General features: G+C 54.8%; 1 protein-coding gene across 1 annotated transcript in view; it reads left to right on the forward strand.

Annotated features, from left to right (window-relative positions):
* The first annotated feature begins 832 nt into the window (after positions 1-832).
* MN1 (MN1 proto-oncogene, transcriptional regulator) overlaps positions 833-19,480 on the forward strand; it is a 44,151-nt gene continuing 25,503 nt past the window's right edge. The window contains exon 1 of the mRNA XM_069497459.1: positions 833-4,595. Coding sequence (XP_069353560.1) covers positions 833-4,595 — 3,763 coding nt within the window. The remainder of the gene's footprint in view (positions 4,596-19,480) is intronic.

Below are 19,480 nucleotides of genomic sequence, written 5' to 3' on the forward strand. Positions count from 1 at the left end.
GCGGCAGGCGGCGGACGTGGCCGCGAAGCGGCGCGCCGTGCGCAGCGCACCCACCGCCAAGCAGGGGAGCCGCGCCTTTCCCCCGACCCTCCGCTCCAACCCCCGGCGCCTGCTGCCTCTCCAGCCCCTCTGCGTCCTCAGCTCGGGGGCCAGCACCGGCGATGCCGAGCGGAGCCTCCAGTCTTCCGACCCGCTGAAGAAGCAGCAGCCGGTCGCCCGGAGCCGACGGGGACTGTGCAAGCCGATCGTGCTCGGTGGAGGCTTGGGCAGCGGAGCGCTGGGACTCCGGGGGGAGGGGGGAGGGACCGCTCGGTCGGTGCCCGGAGCCAGCGCTGCTTTGAAGGGTCTCCCTCCCCTGCCCTAAACAGCTCCGCTACGGACTCCGGGAGGCTGCGGGCGGCGTCCTGGGGCTCCCCAGCCGACCCAATCGGACTTAAGAAGGTGATCGCTCTGCTCTCCCACCTCCCTTCCCTCCCCCTTTCCCCCCACTTAACTTTTTGTCTCTGTTCACCCGCGGCTCCGTCCCCTCCCCGCAGACCCACCCGCGGCTGTGCCAACTGCCCGGGGTATGGGTCCCCCAACACGGCTTTTGGAGGCCCCGCGGCCTCGTAAGATATGAGAGGCCCTCCCCGGGGCAGAGCCAGAGCTTCAGGAGCGGAGCTGATAGCCCCTAGCCTCCCCACGCCAGGCGGGGTGGCGGTGCGCGCTGCGCCCCCGCGGTGCTGAGCGCCCCGGAGCACCCAATCCAGGGCTGGAACGAGTAGCTGGCCGGAGGCGCGCCGCGGAGAGCAAGCTGTCATGCCCTATTGATCCCCCCTGCCCCCCGCCAAGTATGTTTGGGCTGGACCAATTCGAGCCCCAGATCAACAGCAGGAACGCCGGCCAGGGCGAGAGGAACTTTAACGAGACCGGACTGAGCATGAACACCCATTTTAAGGCTCCGGCTTTCCACACAGGGCCACCCCCTGGCCCCGTGGACCCTGCCATGAGTGCGCTGGGCGAGCCCCCGATCTTGGGCATGAACATGGAGCCATACGGCTTCCACACGCGCGGTCACTCGGAGTTACACGCAGGGGGGCTACAGGCGCAGCCTGTGCACGGCTTCTTTGGCGGCCAGCAGCCTCATCACGGCCACCCGGGAAGCCACCATCCCCACCAGCATCACCCCCACTTTGGGGGCAACTTTGGTGGCCCGGATCCGGGGGCCTCGTGCCTGCATGGGGGTCGCCTGCTCGGCTACGGCGGCGCAGCCGGCGGCCTGGGCAGCCAGCCGCCCTTCGCCGAGGGTTATGAGCACATGGCGGAGAGCCAGGGGCCAGAGAGCTTCGGCCCTCAGCGACCAGGAAACCTCCCGGACTTCCACAGTTCGGGTGCCTCCGGCCACGCTGTGCCTGCCCCGTGTCTGCCGCTGGACCAGAGCCCTAACCGAGCCGCCTCCTTCCACGGCCTGCCCTCCTCCAGCGGCTCCGATTCCCACAGTCTGGAGCCCCGGAGGGTGGCGAACCAAGGAGCCGTCGACTCGCTGGAATACAATTACCCGGGCGAGGCGCCCTCGGGACATTTTGACATGTTTTCGCCTTCTGACTCCGAAGGGCAGTTGCCTCATTATGCGGCGGGTCGCCAGGTTCCTGGGGGCGCTTTCCCGGGAGCCTCGGCCATGCCCAGAGCCGCGGGCATGGTGGGCTTGTCCAAAATGCACGCCCAGCAACCGCAGCAGCAGCAGCAGCAACAGCAGCAGCAGCAACAGCAGCAGCAGCAGCAGCAGCATGGTGTGTTCTTTGAGAGGTTCGGCGGGGCCCGCAAGATGCCTGTGGGTCTGGAGCCCGGAGTGGGCTCCAGGCACCCGTTAATGCAGCCGCCCCAGCCGGCCCCGCCGCCCCCTCAGCAACAGCCCCCGCAGCAGTCGCAACAGCAGCAGCAGCCGCCGCCACCCGGGCTTCTGGTCCGACAAAATTCGTGCCCGCCTGCGCTCCCTCGGCCCCAGCAGGGCGAGGCTGGCACGCCCAGCGGCGGCCTGCAGGACGGAGGCCCCATGCTGCCCAGCCAGCACGCGCAATTCGAATACCCCATCCACCGGCTGGAGAACCGGAGCATGCACCCTTACTCCGAGCCGGTTTTCAACGTGCAGCATCCTCCTCCGCAGCAGGCGCCCAACCAGCGGCTGCAGCATTTCGATGCGCCCCCCTACATGAACGTGGCCAAGAGGCCGCGCTTCGATTTCCCGGGCAGCGCGGGAGTGGACCGCTGCGCTTCGTGGAACGGCAGCATGCACAACGGCGCTCTGGACAACCACCTCTCACCCTCTGCCTACCCGGGCCTACCCGGCGAGTTCACGCCGCCCGTGCCCGACAGCTTCCCCTCCGGGCCGCCCCTGCAGCACCCTGTCCCGGACCACCAGTCCCTGCAACAGCAGCAACAGCAGCAGCAGCAACAGCAGCAGCAGCAGCAACAGCAGCAGCAGCGCCAAAACGCGGCCCTCATGATTAAACAGATGGCGTCGCGGAATCAGCAGCAGCGGCTGCGCCAGCCCAACCTAGCCCAGCTAGGCCACCCCGGGGACGTGGGCCAGGGCGGCCTGGTGCATGGCGGCCCGGTGGGCGGCTTGGCTCAGCCGAACTTTGAGCGCGAAGGCGGCAGCGCGGGCGCGGGGCGCCTGGGAACCTTCGAGCAGCAGGCGCCGCACTTGGCGCAGGAGAGCGCATGGTTCCCAGGTCCGCACCCGCCGCCCGGAGACCTGCTACCCCGCAGGATGGGCGGCTCGGGCCTGCCTGCTGACTGCGGGCCGCACGACCCCAGCCTGGCGCCTCCCCCTCCGCCTGGCGGGTCTGGGGTGCTGTACCGGGGCCCTCTGCAGGAGCCGCTGAGGATGCCCGGGGAGGGCCACGTGCCCGCGCTGCCTTCGCCGGGCCTGCAGTTCGGGGGCAGCCTGGCCGGCCTGGGCCAGCTGCAGTCGCCTGGGGCCGGGGTGGGGCTGCCCAGCGCTCCTTCGGAGCGCCGGCCACCGCCGCCAGACTTCGCTGCGCCCGCGCTGGGGGGCCAGCCCGGCTTTCCGTTTGGCGCAGCGAGCCGACAGGCCACGCCACACAGTGGTCCAGGCGTGAACTCACCCCCGAGCGCAGGCGGGGGCGGTGGCAGCTCGGGCGGCGGCGGGGGCGGTGGGGGTGCCTACCCGCCACAGCCTGATTTCCAGCCCAGCCAGCGCACCTCGGCCAGTAAGCTGGGCGCGCTGTCGCTGGGCTCCTTCAATAAGCCCAGCTCCAAGGACAACCTGTTCGGCCAGAGTTGTCTGGCTGCGCTTTCCACCGCTTGCCAGAACATGATCGCCAGCCTAGGGGCCCCCAACCTCAACGTGACCTTCAACAAGAAGAACCCGCCCGAGGGCAAGAGGAAACTGAGCCAGAACGAGACCGACGGCGCGGCCGTGGCGGGTAACCCGGGCTCGGATTACTTCCCGGGAGGGACTGCTCCTGGGGCCCCAGGACCGGGAGGCCCGTCCGGGACTAGTAGCAGCAGCTCCAAAGCCTCGGGGCCGCCCAACACACCCGCCCAGGGGGACGGCACCAGTCTCTCCCCCAACTACAACCTAGAATCAACGTCGGGGAATGACGGCAAGCCAGTTCCCGGGGGTGGTGGCCGGGGACGGGGTCGCAGAAAAAGGGACAGTGGTCACGTGAGCCCCGGGACCTTCTTTGACAAGTACTCAGCAGCTCCGGACAGCGGGGGCGCACCTGGGGTGAGCCCAGGGCAGCAGCCAGCCTCAGGCGCTGCCGTCGGGGGAAGCTCCGCGGGCGAGACTCGCCGGGCAACGACACCCCACGAGAAGGCGCTCACGTCACCGTCGTGGGGGAAGGGGGCTGAGTTGCTCCTGGGGGACCAGCCGGACCTTATGGCGTCCCTGGACGGCGGGGCCAAGTCGGACGGTAGTTCGCCGCACGTGGGCGAGTTCGCCTCGGACGAGGTGAGCACTAGCTACGCCAATGAGGACGAGGTGTCGTCCAGCTCCGATAACCCCCCAGCCCTGGCCAAAGCGAGCAGGAGCCCCCTGGTGACCGGCTCGCCCAAACTCCCTCCCCGTGGGGTAGGCGCCGGGGAGCACGGACCGAAGGCGCCCCCGCCCGCGCTCGGCCTGGGCATCATGTCTACCTCTACCTCGACCCCTGACAGCTACGGCGGCGGTGGGGGTACGGGCCATCCGGGCACGCCCGGCCTGGAGCAGGTCCGGACCCCCACGAGCAGCAGCGGCGCACCGCCACCCGACGAGATCCATCCCCTGGAGATCCTCCAGGCGCAGATCCAGCTGCAGAGGCAGCAGTTCAGCATCTCCGAGGACCAGCCTCTGGGGCTCAAGGGCGGCAAGAAGGGCGAGTGCGCCGTCGGGGCCGCGGGCGTGCAGAACGGCGACAGCGAGCTGGGCAGCTGCTGCTCCGAAGCTGTCAAGAGTGCCATGAGCACCATCGACCTGGACTCGTTAATGGCGGAGCACAGTGCTGCCTGGTACATGCCCTCTGACAAGGCCCTGGTGGACGGCGCGGACGATGACAAGACGCTGGCGCCTTGGGAGAAGGCCAAACCCCAGAACCCCAACAACAAAGAAGGTATATGCGCACTCGTTCCCTTCTCACTCTCCCGGCGACCCGCCCCATCCCCAGTGCAGGCCTCGGCCTCTGCCCCTGGAGTCCCTTGGGGTTTGGGGGATACAGGTCTTCCTAATCCTCAACTCAGAGCTGCGCACCCCTCCTTTGGTTACACCCAGGGCTGTGGGGACAGACCTCCACCCCCAGCTGCTGCCAGGTGGATTCTAGTGCCGCAGGGTGGCGAGAACTTACTCAGCAGGCAGCCCTTTGGGAATCGTGTCATTACCTGTCCCCACCCCCAGTTCTAGCTGAGTTGCCCAGAGAACCGGCCCCTTCCTTTCTCGCTGGGATCGCCCCCCACTGCAGCATTCAGGTTGGTTCCACTTTTGAGGAGTCCTGGGCCCCCTTTCCTGGCAGGACACCTGAGAAGTTGCGTAAATGCCTTCCCACCTTTTCCTAGTTCCCCCGCCAGCCTCCAGCTCTGTAAGGAGCCAGCATCTTTAGCAAAAAAGTTCCCAGCCTCGGTGCCGGCAGCATCACTTGGAGGCGACGCCTAATTTGACATTTGTTCCTAATGAATGGCTGTTTTGTCTCTTCTTAACTATTAGAGTTGCATTGAAAAAGTGGAGACCTGTGGGGGTTGGAGGAGGCAGGGAACCTTTGCAGGGTGCAAAATCTCCTTGACATTTGGTGGTGGCTGGGGGGCCGGGGTGGAGCCCGCCTGTCAGAGACCAGGCCACTCATCAGGACATCATTTGTGCATGGGGATATGGATATATATTCTTAAGACACAAAGGACCCGCGTTTGTCAATATCTCCCTTGGCTTTGGTGACAGATGTCCAGTCCCAGCTCTCTTTTGCATTCTAAGCACCCCTCCCCACCAGGCCCGCAGGCCTTTAAGGTGGGAGGGGTGGGGTTAGTGAACTCACTGCCATTCCAGTTAAACTAATAACACTTCTTTTTCACCTAAAGATGTCTAGGCTGCAGTAGATACCATTTTATTTTAATGAAGCTTTTTTATTTAAAAAAAAAAACCCACATATATATGGCAAATGGCTTCTTAAAACCAGGTAACATCATTTTTTTTTTTTCTTCCTATCTTTTTCTTTTAAACCCTGGTTACATTCCCTTGGTTTCACCGGGCAGGCTATTACTATGGATGGCTGGCAATTTAACCCTGTCTTTTTAAAACTGTTCCTCCTGATTCTTGCCCTCTCTTGTGTTCTTTCCTCCCTGCCTGTGCTTTCCTCATCCTCCCCACATCCTGCCGTCTCTTGACCCTGGGTTTAAGGTGAGGGTAGGTTTTAGAATGTGATGGGGGCCGGGAGAGGCAGGAGGAAGGGGAAGGGGAGTAGGGCGGGAGTTGGGTTCAGAACTCGGGGCTTTCAAGGCGCCCAGCTCCGGTAGTTTTTCCCGCTTAGGTTTTCTAATTCATGAATGCAGCCTCTCTGCCTTTCTCTTTGTTCCGCGGTTACTGCCCAGCCCGGGACGCCCGGGACGAGCTCACTCATTTGAAGCCGGGTGTTTAGCATGCACAGCAGACGCCACCGCCAGCATCAGCATTCTGCAGCCTCCTCCCAGGCAAGGCCATAAATTGGTTAGTTTGGGACCCTCAGCTTCTTCTCCCTTTTTTTTTCTCCTCCTTTTAAAAATGGAGTTGGACACGGCATCCTGCTTGCTAACGCCCCCCCACCCCGCCCCCTTTTATTTTCTTGCACACAACATCTCGATCTGGCTGGATCAATAGCTGGTTAGCACAAATCTCAGCCCCTGTCACTTCTACCTGGCCTGGCCCGGCCGCCCCTCCCCCCACCTACCCCCCCTCAGTAATTAAGAACACATTGGCTAAAATGGGGTGAGAAAAGTTAAAAAAAAAAAAAACAACACAACCAAACCTGATTTAGAGAATTAATAAAGAAAAACCAGTAGCACTTCACCTTTGAGTCTTTTAAAGAGCCTTAGTAGACTAGATGGAGGAGTATAGGGCGGTTTTAATGAGATTTTTTTTTTTTTTTTTGTAAGTGTCTCTCCCCATCCCTTTCAAGTCATTCCTTTGGGGCGGGGAAAGATGCCGGGCTGTGACTGAAGAAATGTCAGTAAAGAAATGTTTTGTTTGTTTTATTATCACTGTCAGAGGAGCGAGAATATTTTTTTGGAAGCAGATGCTAGTCACTTTCGGGTTGATTTCCCCTGTAAGGTAAATGAGGCCCTCCCCTGCACTGAGGAGGACTGGGACTTCCTTCCTTCGGGGACCGGCGGGGGGACTGGCTGCCTTATAAGCATTGGCAGGGACACCCACTTGACCTCCTTTGTTTTCCACTCTGTGAGGTGGGAAGGACAGTTTCCTCGATAAAGCACTGAACTGAGGTCACTCGAAGCTCCTGCAGCCCTGGGATTGCTAGTTAGGGCTTCGTAAGATATGTGCATCCGATCCCTGCTCCCTCACTGCTAGTAAATAAGGATGATTAAACTTTTCATTATGATAACACCCTGCAGTTCCATCTGCACACGTTGTATAAATAGGTACACAGAGCTTACTACAGGCCCCTGAATCCCCTGGCTGAAAATCAGAGTGAATTGCGCCACTTCAAAATACAGTCAAAAAAAAAAAAAAAAAAAAAAAAATGGAAAGCAAAAACCTTCTGCTTTTCCTTAAAAATCATGCCCATGATCCCCTTAGCCACGAGCAGCGGTGAGCAATGGCCTTGAATACACCTTCTCTAGGTTCCAGCCCGGGCAAGCACTTTTTTTCCATCCACCCCCTCCCCCCTTCCAGGCAAAGCCCATTTTTGTAATGATATTTTATTTTGTCACGCCGTAAAACACGCCAGTACTAATGTGATTAAATATTAACACCGTTTCTGAAATTCTTCGCTCCAATGACAAAATACTAGTCGGTATTTAACAAAATGATCTGTGCTCGGATTGGAGGGAACGAATAAGTCTTCAGAACTGCACAAGGCGTGCGGCCACTGGGACGTGCCCAGAGTGTCTTATGGGCTTTAAGATGTCCTTGGGAGGGGAGGGGACATGACTGGCAAGTTGCAGTTCTCACAAAGTCTAGGCGAGAATCACATGTGATTACGATTTTTTTTTTTTAAACCAGGAAAGCTAACCTTTCCAAATTATGCTTCCCTTGACTTCTTAATCAACCCACCAAACAACTTTTATATAATGAAATCCTACATCTGAGCATGACGCTCTTTTTGCACAAAGTTGGAGTGGGGGAAGGGTGAGGTTATGGAAAAGAGAAAAAAAAAAAGAAAACCCAGCCAGCCTAAGTTTGGGCCTATTCAGACATCTCTTAAATCAGTGAGGATTACGTAAACCTAAAAATAGTTTGCGAAATCATCCGCCTATCTTCGTAATAGGTGTGTGGTTATAGAAGAATTTCTACACCGAGAGAGAAGGAGAAATAGTGATAGATTATAGATGATAATTGGAAAAAGTTGGAAAAAGTATGTTTTCCCTGCTCCTGCCCCTGACAATTTTCAAAAGTTGAATTAACTGTATTCTGTAGGAAGTTTCTCCTTGCCAAACTTCCTTTCCCTTGGTAGCTCTCTGTCTTGCAAACCGGGAGGGTCTAGAAATGCTCTTTCACGCACATTGAGATGGGAGTGGTCTCGGTATAGGCTCTGCACTCAATCCTGCCCTTTTTGGAAGACTGATATTTTTACAGTGATGCGGAAGAAATTTTTGGAATTTCATGCTTCTCTGTGTTCCAGTCGGAACATAGGAAGCAGCACTGAGAAATACTAGGCTGGCAGGATTTGAACATTGAATTTCTTTAGACGTGGGGCAGATGTGGGGAGGGGCGGCCTGGGGTAGGTCCTAGCCTCAGAGCAAAGCCCTGGTTTTTGAGTCCTTTTCCCCCTGCCCCATACCGTGGAGAGAATTTTTAAAGCTCACTCAGACTTGTTTGGGGAACGCAAGGAGCCTTGCAGTCCTGCTTCCCTGCGAAATCACCCAGCAAGGGTTGCATGCCTTCATGTGACTTTTGAGCCTCCGGAAGATGTAACCCAAAACTTTGCAGGTGTTAATCAGGGGTAATGTAAACAGATAGGGCCCCCTTTGTGCAGCTGAAGTTGGGGCCTGCCTGCTCCCTGGCTAGACCACGACATACAACTACTGTTCTTTGCTGCTTGTTTAATATTTCATGGCTGTAATAAACCTGTCTTCTTAGCCCGCCTCCCGACATAAAACCCCAACCTAGCACACATCTGCAATTATACATTTCTACTAAATATTAATAAAGGACAAGGATGTTTTAAGGGGCCAAAGCTTAGCGGTGTTGAACTTGTCATGGTTTCTGCCACTGGAGTTTTCTGGCTGTTTCGATTTTAAGTAGCCATTGCCTTCTACTGGGCGATATATACTTATATATTCATACATATAAAATGTGCAATTTTTGTAGATTGAAGGGCTTTCCTCAGGTATAGCTTTCTTTAATATAAATTCATTTAGATTTCTTGCGAGGCCCCTTTAGACCGGAAATAAGAGACTGTTGAAATGTACTTCTATTTTATTGAGGTTTCTAGGAAAGGAGTGAGGGTTGGTTAATCTAATTTCTCTTTCTAGCAATGAAATTCTATGATTCCTGATATGATTTTGTTTGCCTGACAGAGGTATTTAAATTTCCACAAAGAATCTTAATAGGTTTTGAAAATATGGCTGCTCTCGCCAAGAAGTTATTGGATACCCTCTGTTGATATAAAATATACATCTTTAATAAACAGTCTGGGAGGACCAGGTGAAATTAGAGGAGGAAAATTCTTCCCCCTGTAAAAGGACCAACTTGAGGGCATCGCTGGGATTGTGCGGGATCTCCTAAAGTCACTCTCTGCTGGAAAATTTAGCACAATCACTTGTGACCTGTTTGTCTCCACTTGAGTGACAATGACGTCGGATCGTGTTCTTTGCCCAGGGAGTGATCAGCTTTGCCGAGAGCATTTAGGCGATAAATACTCTTGGTGAGGAATACTGTATTTACCTCTGTTTGGTTATTTTTAGAGATTAAAAGGCTGTGGCTTTACATAATAGGATCAAATGTCTGGGGAGTGTGTGAGAGCAAGGAGGCCTCCCAAGTGCATCGCAACATAAAAACATCCAATCCTCTCATGCCAGAGGGGTCCTCTGTTTATCGGGGGCCCCCTGAAACCAGTGGGGTCCCCGTCTATCCTGTTCTCACAGACCCCTGCTTGTTCTACCCCAGCCTTTGGTCTGGAGGGGCCGGAACAGTCCAGCCTCATCGTGTTGACTCACGTCGGGATGGGGACTCGCCGGCCATGTGTTTGTTTTAGGACACGGTCTATATTTAGGTGCGTCTTGGGTGGACAGATTTGAGTGTGGGATTTGATCGCTCGTGGCGGAGTTGTTGATGTATACATGAGTGCGTGATTGAGAAGACAGACATTTGGGAGAAAGATTTTCAAGTTTCCTTGACTTCTCGCACACACGCTGGAGCCAACGGAAGGGGTCTGGGTCTCAGGGGAGGGAGGCAGGGCCCCGTGCAATGTGCAGTTCAGCGTGTGAAGGAGCCCCCCTCTCTCCCCGGCACCCCCCAGCATACGCACGTATACATATGCATGGCCAAGTGCATTTCCATCAGATCTGAAGCCACCCCTCCACTTCCCCCCTAATCTGCTTTCCGAAGGCGAGGGGGGACAGGAGCTAACCCTTCAGTCTCAATGGCCTTAGCTGACAGGTTCTGAGTCTGCAAAGGACTGAATGAGCTCCAGTCCTAAAAATAGAGGGAGGATTTTTGAAGATCCTAATTACGAAATCTCGGCCTCTCGGGGCCTCCTGGGGCCGTGGGTGACTTTGATCCGGAGTATTTCAGTCGCAGACGCACGTTGCCCCTCATTGGGTTTCGTGCGTGAGCGTGCGTGGAGGTGTCTCTCTGGCTGAGTTCAGCTCACACCAGTCTCCTGCCAGGAGAGGAATCTTTGAATCGGCGCCTCCCCCCACCTCCCCACCGCCCCCACTCCCACCCCCACCCGTTGTGGGAAGCGAACGCTGCTTCTCATTTATGGAAATTCCACTCCTTTATTGTAATCTTTTGGTACCAACGATGCGGTGGAGACGAAGCTGGGCTTTCGAATTAGTCACGGCCCTGCCTGCAGGGTCCCTCTGTGTCCTGAGGCACAACAGCTCAGCCGGAGTCCCCAGCTCAATGCCACCCAGGGTCCCGGGGAAGTGGCGAACAGGACCTGAAGGCCGAGATGGTTCGTGGGGCCTGGGCACATTTTGCTGGATGGGTCTCCGCAGCACAAAGGTGGCCCTGATCATTTCCTGCCATCTTCCAGTGACACGACAGCCGGCATCCAACCTCAGCCTCGCCGGAGCAATCCGTTGCTTCGTAGAGCGTGGCTGAGAAGACACCTTGTCGTGGGGTGTGTACTTCCAGGGTGCAAACACTCTAAACTTATTTTGTGAGCAGGATCGAAAAGCAGGCTCAGGTTTCACGTGCCCGAGTGCGGAGGGACGTTTGAAAGACATCACTCTCTCAGGGCGTGATTATTATAGGATGCTGAGACCCGCTTTGTTTGCTGGTCTGCATGTTAATCAACAGCCTCCGAGGTTTGGGAAGCAAACGGAGTGTCTGCTCCCAACACGCGTCTGCCCAGAGGGAGGGGCACCACGGGGAGAAACTGCCACAGGTCCCCCGAGTCTTGACATCCAAGGGTCTGTTTCAGGTTCCCCAGAAGCTTCCAGTGTTGGCCCGACACGGCCACGTTGGAGGCACCCTTGGTACCTACGGAGTAGGGGGGAGGTTGACTGTCGCCCAAACTCTCCTTCTCCTGGTTGGCTGAGCAAGCTGGTAGGTTTTCCTAATCAACGGCTTCCCTGTGAAGCCGGATCCGAGGGAACTTTATAGCAGGCACGTGCGTGTCCCTTCACGATTCATACACCAGCGTGGGGACCCAGATGCCCTTTAAACACAAGGCAATTGAATTTAATAGTTTGGAGATCTTAGCCCGTTCATGCTAACTTGCTGGCTCTCTTTCTGAAGGTCCCAGAAGGAACATCTTACATGGAATGGACGTGTCCAAAAAGGGAGGAAATGAAAAAAAAAAAAAACAACCCCAATAAACATCCCAATTCACACCCACATTGTTGAGGGAAAGCAGGTTTTTATGTTCTCGTCTTTAAAGCTCGGAGTCCAGTGAACTCCAGTTGTGTTTGTAGAATCAGCTGTGTGGGCCTAAGTCTCTGCCTGACCTCTCACCTTTGACTTCTCCATGGAAAATCTTGGCCTTGCCCAAAATGTTTGGTACTGGGGTCTGATTCTTCCATTGGTCCCTGGTTTTCTGGGTTGCAGACTGACTCCCTGATGCTAGTATCTGGTTTGGGTGAAGTGAGCCGTGTTGGAAATGCTTTGGGGAAGGCCCATTTGGGACCCACCGCTGTCGAAGCTCCTTGGAAAGTTGGGCACTTCGGAGACACCGGGAAGAGAACCGGGTCTTGTGTTTCCCCTGCATGTCTCGAAAATCCTCTCCACAGTTCCTCAGAAGTAGATGGCCCTTGTCACGCCTTTGGAGGAAATGAGGGCAAACTTTGGTGCCAAGACACTCGGACAGTTCTGTTTCTTCTGTTTTCTCTTGGAGCGGCCTGTCTTGGGAAAACTAAGTGGCCCGTAGACGCGTTCGGTTGTTGAGGCATTACAATTAGTTTTTCCTTCTTGGTGCTGATCAGAATGGAAAGAGCTTTGGGGCACGAAGCTTTCATTTGATTTTAAAGCTTCAGGGAAAAATTTCCCTGGCGTGTTGCGGGCTTTCTGACGGCCCTGGCTTTGGGTGGTGGTGTGGCTGGGGAGATCCCTCTGCTGTGAAGTTGAGGGCCCCAGCGTCCCTCGTCTGGTTTTTCTGGTGGTATTTGGGAGCTCCTGGAATGTGAGATGACAGCTAATGGGTGAACCCCTCCACGCACGCATGCACTCACACGTATACACACACACACACACACACGCACACTGTTTCCTGTTTGTCTAGTCATTCAGGGCAGGGTGAGGTGTCAAAAAAAGATGTGAACCTTTTCGGTTACAGAAGCAGTGTTTTCAGACGCCCTTGCATCTTGGAATACAAGCGTTGTCAAGTGATCGGCAACGACCACCAGGAGTAAAACACTTCTGAGGGACCATCGTATGATCAGAGGGGGGTGGGGAAGTCTGCGGGAAACCCAGCCTGCTTCGAAACCCCCAAAGCTCAGACTCCCAGAGAAAGCGAGGTTGGTTGAGACTTTCCTGAGAAGTGAGTTGGTTCTCCCCTGTCCTCGCGGGCCGTTTGAAAAAGCCCTGGAAAATTTTAGGGCCCAGTTCCCGATGTGGACGATCTGTCCCCTTTTCCAGAAGACAGAGAGAGAAACACCCCCAGTTAGGAAGACTGGATGGAAATTGGGGTGCGGTTCATTTTCTTGGGGGGAGGGCTGTGGTAGAGGGATGGATGGGGCCGGGAGAAACGTATGCCTGTGAATGGACACGTTATTTGCCAACTCTCGGGGTTCAGGAGTGGAAAATAATTTATAAGTGTGGAAGTCATTTATGACACCTCCTCCTGGGCAAGGCTGAGGGCGTGTGAGTTGCTCAGGGGGCCAGTGTTGGCCATCGCAAGGGACAGAAAGTGCTTGGTGAGCTTTCCCTACTGGACCGGGGGCTGTCCATTGACACCGAGGACCCAGCTGGGGACTGCATAGCAGCATCGTGGGTCTGTTAGCAATCAGGGCCCGTGTCTGTCTGGGTAATGGCCGAGGCAGGCTCATGGCAGGATGAAGTCCCAGACAGGCCCTGGGTGGGTCCAGCCCCTGCAACGTGCCTGTGGCCAACTCCTGCGGAGGGGGCGAGGCCCGGACCTTTCCATAAAAGAGGGACAATGGGAGTAGGGGTGGGAAAAGGGAGCGACCTTTATCCTGGTGACCCCGTCAGGTGGCCACAGGGGCTTGTCTCCCGGCCCGAAGCCCCTTCTGGCATAATCTTGGCTTTCACAGCCACTGAGCGCGCCCCGAGATGCCCTCCCACACGATGTATATTTTTTTCCTTTTTCTGAATGGTAGGCAAAAAGGGAACCAAAGTCAGTGACAAATTCAGCAAGAGGAAGATTTCCCCAACTCGAGAAAAGCCCAATGTGGAAAGGAGCTGGAGAAATGAGAGTCTCCTCTTTCGTCCCTTTCGGGGAACCCCGGGTCCAGCCTTCAGAAGCCCTTAATGCTTTCATGGAGAGGCCTAATTGGCTAAAAACAAATTGGCCATTTTTGTCCCCTGCAATGTAACTCTGGTGGTTGTTTAGTATTTGAGGGAAGGGAGACTAGGATCAAAATTTGGCTTTTAAAAACAGGAGCAATTTCACGATCCTTATGCCGTGACTATTTCTAAATTGTTTGGGCAAAAAGGTTTGGATGCCTTTTGCCGGTTCCTGCCTGCGTGCGCGCACACATACATACACACGCTGGCCCACAACGTCTTAAGGAGAAATGAAAAAATAATTTTCCCCCAAGAAGAAGCTCATAGAAAGTTTTGGCCCCGTTCACTTTGAAGCAGACGAATATTGATCTCCATGTGGTCAATTTTTGCCGAATTTGTAATCCTGTTAGGCCTCCGGGAGAGGCATGATTAATTTACTTTTACATTTCACTATTTTGGGTCAGTTTAGTTAATAAGCATTTATTTTGTGCTCAGTGCGTGTGAAGCATTTTGCTGGGATTAGAATTGTGCGTGCGTGTGTGTGCCTATGTGTGTGTGTGTGTGTGTGTGTGTGTGTATGGGCATTAGAGGGGCCCATCGCCCAGCATGGAATAATGCCCTCAGTCTAGGTTCCCACCACCTCCCTGGGACAGGAGGAGAAGGCGGGTGGCGCCTTGCCCCATCACTTGTCAGGGAGGGGGGATAAAAAGCCCAGAGGTTCAGCAAACCCGGCCTCCCAGAGCCTTGAGGACGACCAGAGAACACAGGCTTCCTCCTGGTGCCTCAGTTCTGGGACCCGGGAGAGTGTCCGAGCGTTAATTCTTAACGGACTGGGAGCCAAGCACCTTCGCGGACCAGAGGTCTCCGCACTTGGGCAGAGAGTTTGGGATGTTCAACCTCTTTGCAGCACCTTCCGTTCTGCTGCCTTGACAAATGGTGGCGGCGTGTGTGTGTGTGTGTGTGTGTGTGTCTGTGTGACTTTTAAGAAATGCATGGTTTGACTTCCAAAGAAGGAAGAAAAAGTATGCATAAGCCTGGAAAGCTGGGAAAAGGAAAAACAAAGCAAAACAGCCCGCAGCTCTGGCCTTTCCCAATGTGGGGTCTCTAACGGGAGCATGTGTCACTTTGACGGTGGGAGCGCGTCAGCCGGGCTTTGCCGGGTGGGTGCCCCTTCTCTCCCTCTCTGGAGTCCCCCTCGCTCTCCCATTTCTCTGTTTCCAGATAATGGGTTAAAATTCCACTTAAAAAAAAAAAAACAACAACCAAAAATCCAGGCTTTGACCATAACTCTTTCGGAGCAAATGGTGTCCCGAGCACCCCCAGCCTCCATGTGCTGAATTCCTGGCACATCGGTCGCCACCGAGGCCCTGCCTTTGCAGAGCGAGGGCTGGACGGAGTATTTTTCGGCACTGAGCCAGCCTGAGATGAACTGGAGGCGCTGGGGAAACAGGCATTTGGAGAGATGAGGATACAATTTCTTTTTTTATGTGGGCCCGTTAAAGTCTAATGGACGTTGGTGTCTGGCCTTAAATTTGGAGAGGGTCTTTATCTAACCCTTAAAACCAGAGTCGTTTCCGGTAATTACGACACCCCAGGCCAGGCCACTAAATCTTCCAGAGGCTCCTCTGGGCGACCGTGCTGGGGGCTGGGAGGGGCCGGGGGAGGGGGCACACCTGTTACCTGGCTCAGCTGTAATTATGACATTTCTGGACTCCTGGTTTTAAAGGAAGAATTTATGGGCCAGGCAACGCCGGAAGAGAGCAGCCAGAGGGGTCCTGGCTCCTGGCAGTGACATCGCAGGAGCCCCCACCCTGGGTGCCCATCCCAGCCCCTGCGTTTCCTTAATGAGCTAATTTAGCTCCCCAACATTTGGTAATAAGCAGGTAGTTATTTTGAGCATCCAAGAGAGAAAGAGCTGGAAGACTTCTTTTCTGAAAAAAAAAAAAAAAAAAAAAAAAAACCCAAAACTTTTTGGAATAAAGAAAAAGTATCGTGTTTTGAAATTTGGGACGACTTGGCGCCCAGGCGTGAGATGTTACAGGGGAGGACACGTTCGGGGCGACGTGGCCGGACGTGGCCGTGTGGCCGGGCCCCATCCCCGCCTGTGACTTTGCGTCTCCACGGAGGGGTTTTTTTTCCGTTGTTAGGAACAGTGGAGACCACAACACCCAACACCCAGACTCCGTGAAGTTTGTTTGGAAGGACTGTTTAGATTACTCTCGCTTTTCAAATGGAGAGAAACTTGGTTTAATGGGAAAATAGCAGTATTACTATCTTGGTGTGTTTGCTTTAGCGTTTAAAAATAGTTTGTTTTCATAGCCTGAATTTCATCCTTTCCTTCTTTGCTTGTTTGATGGAAACCCGTGTGTGTGTGTGTGTGTGTGTGTGTGTTTGTGGGATCACAGCACACATCTATATACATGCAGGCAGTGAAATGGTTGCAATCGTACACTCCCCCCACCCCCCCAAAAAATGGTTGCAATTTTACAGCTGGCTAAAGGGACCCGGAGCATTTGTTTTTAACTTAAACCATCTTGTCCCTTCCTCCCTCATCAACATACACCGCTCCCAATCTCTCTCCCCCCAGCCCTAGCAATATTTATTTCTTCCTTAAAAAAGGAATGCCGGCCCGTTTGCTGAGGTCCCTGTTGGAATAGATTTTCAGAGGTTGTGTATTAAATGTGTTCGAGGGCGATTTCAGCCCTAAGCCTGCTTGTCCCGGTACTAATGTCAGCGGGGCCTATTACAGAGAGGCAAAGAATATTGTAAATGGCTTATGCAGAAAAACCATTTAGATAAAAATGCAATTTTCCCTTCTGCATAGAGTGCTAAGAATTAATAGCACATTCTTTCTAAATGGGTATTTTTATATTATATTTTCCCCCTAATGAAATTCTTTTCCCAAACAGGAGCATGTTTCATTTTAAACTTCAGAGTAAAATTGATCTGTTTTTAAGCCTACAAAAGCCGGCGTCCCAGTTTCCAGCAGAGACCCCTTCCCTTCCTACTCCGCGTCCGAGATTTTTGAAGTTAGCTCGTCCCGTGGACAGTGATGGCAGTTCTGTCCCTGGGCTGTCCACGTGGAGGCTGAAAAGAGGGAGGGGGCTGGGTTGGCCCCACCTTGGGGTTTTTCCTTCCTTGGTCGTGGAGCAAGTCTGGGGGTGTTTAGTGGTTTCGACAAACAGAGAAACTGGTCCTGAGGTTTGAGCTGTTCGTGATTGGCCCTGGCCTGGCCTGGCCCTCGAGGGAGGCTCAGGGAATTCCCATGATCCTCTGCGGGGTGCACCCCACTCCCCCTGTTTCTGCAGGGGAGGCCCAAGTGCCCCTGTCCTGCTCCCCTTCACGTGACAGCCAGGGAGGGGGCTGCTTTCAGCCCCCGAGTGACCGCCGAGGGGCAGTTCTGTGGGCCAGCCCTCCGCCGGGGCCTACGTGGGCATTTTGGGAGGAGTGGAAATTCGGAACTTCTTAGAAGGCTGACTTCACGCAGACCGGCAGAAGCTCGCGGCAGCGTCGTCGTGGAAAGTCTTTGAGAGCTTGTTGTGCTGGCGGCCACGGGCCAGTGTCTGCTGACCCAGTTTTCCCTGCCCGGCTGTGTGTACGTGGAGATATTTGGTGGCCTTGCCTTGGTAGCTTAGGTGTCCAGACTTGACGGCGAGGGACACCGTGATGTCACAGTAGAAGAACATCCTAAAACACAGCCTTGCAGTTTGCACTGTCAATGCGGCACTAAGGTGAAAGTTTAGGTAAAATTCTAGAATGGGAAAGAACTACCATTTTTGTGCCTCTTCCCTATAACATTTTCTGGTTGAGGTAACTAAGGCCCAGAGAGGGCAGGCAACTTGGCCAAGGTCACACAGCACAGGCATAGAGCGAGGACCGGACTATAGCTGACCCTTGACCTTGCCTTCCCTTCCTGCCCCTTGACCCCTCACCTGGGAGCTACGATCCGATTTTGCCTGGCTAATCCTTGCACAGACCACAGTTGGGTCTTCTTGAGCCAGAAGTTTGCAAACCTTTTTAGGAAACACCACGACATACAACCTCTGTTCCAAGGTGGATATTGTGCAGGAAATGCCTTTTTGTTGTTGTTGTTTTTAAAGACAAGGTCTCATTCTGTTGCCCAGGCAAGAGTACAGTGGCGTCATCACAGCTCACTGTAACCTCAGACTCCTGGGCTAAAGTGATCCTCCTGCCTTGGCCTCCCGAGTAGCTGGGACTACAGGTGCCACCACACCCGGCTAAAGGAAATGATGCTCGACCTTGGGGAAGCCACAGTAGCACCATATCCCACCAGCTGAGTGGTCTGCGTTTCAGGCCCTTTGACTCTTCTGAGCTGTGCGACCTTAGACAGAGGCACTTCACTAGTCCCAGCTTGGTTTCCTCATTGATAAAATTGAAGAAGAAGAAGAAAAAAAAAATAGTGCTTATCTCATAGAAGTATTGTGAGGACTAAATAGGATGATTTTAGCTAGCATTGTAATAATGTTGTTGAGAGGACAGGCTCTGAAGCCAGACAAACCTGGGTTCAAACCCTAGTAATTCCACTTCACAGCTGTGTGACCTTGGGCAGTTTACTTAACCTCTCTGTGCTTTCATTTCCTCATCAGTGAAAGAAGATAATAATAATTCCTACCTCTTGGGGCTAGGAGGATTCAATGAGTTACTGTATGCATGAGTTGATACTCAGAGACCTGCCTGACACAGAGGAAGTGCTGTGCCAGCCCCAGCTTTTATTGATCACCTACTGTATGCCACGTGGTTCGTCTGAACCTACAAAGTGCACGATGACGTTGCTGCTACTGTTTATCCCATCTTAGGGAAGAGGAAACAGGCACAGAGAGGCCAGTGAGCGGTGTGGGCTGGAGGAGAACCACACCAGGCGGTACGTCAGGCACCAGCACTGGGTCTGGCACCAGGGACTCACTCAGTAAATGTCACAGTGTCACAGGGCGGGGCCCGGCTGGAACCTGCCGGCCCCGCAACCGCATTTTCAGTTCTCACTGTTGGACCAGTGTGTGGCCATGGAGGGTAGGGTGGGTGTGCTGACCTTCTGCGCGTTTGGGGCAGGCAGGCCCCGCGCAGTTGTCGGTGGGCTGGTCACAGCCTGGCACGGTCAGGCACGGTCGCTAGCAGCGGGATGGTAGCGCCGGGGTATTTTTTTCCACCTGACAGCTCTCCCTGTGCCCCTAAGGAACAGCCCCTGATATGCATGAGTAATGGTCAGCCTTCTCGCTGAAGGAATGCACGAGATGAGCCGGTCCCTGGCTCGGAGCACTTTGCCGGGAGCCCGAGTCAGCCCCAGACAGGCTGGGGGAGCCGGCGAGAGGAAAATCAAACCCCTGCGTCTGGCACCTCAGGTGGGGCCTCAGGAACCTGGCAGGCTTCGGCTGAGACAGCGAGAGCCAGAGCGAATGAGACGAGAGAGAGAGAGAGAGAGAGAGAGAGGAGAGAGAGAGAGAGAAAGGAGAGAGAGAGAGAGAAACCTTGAGTGTCCCCGCCCTGGGTGGGGGTGGGAGAGTGCAGGAGTCAGACAAGCTGAGTTTGAATCCCGCTCTGCCACTTGCATGCTTTGCGCGGGGAATTTACTTCTCTGAGCCTCAGTTTCCTCGCCTGGAAGACAGATATAATTCCTGGGACCGTCTCAGAGGGTTGCTGTGGGGGCTGCACAAGCGGGTGGGCTGGCGAGAGCACGGGCTCTGGGGTCAGCTCCGGAGGGAGGCGTCCTCTGCT

This window comes from Eulemur rufifrons, chromosome 21, assembly GCF_041146395.1.
Source record: "Eulemur rufifrons isolate Redbay chromosome 21, OSU_ERuf_1, whole genome shotgun sequence".
NCBI lineage: Eukaryota > Metazoa > Chordata > Mammalia > Primates > Lemuridae > Eulemur > Eulemur rufifrons.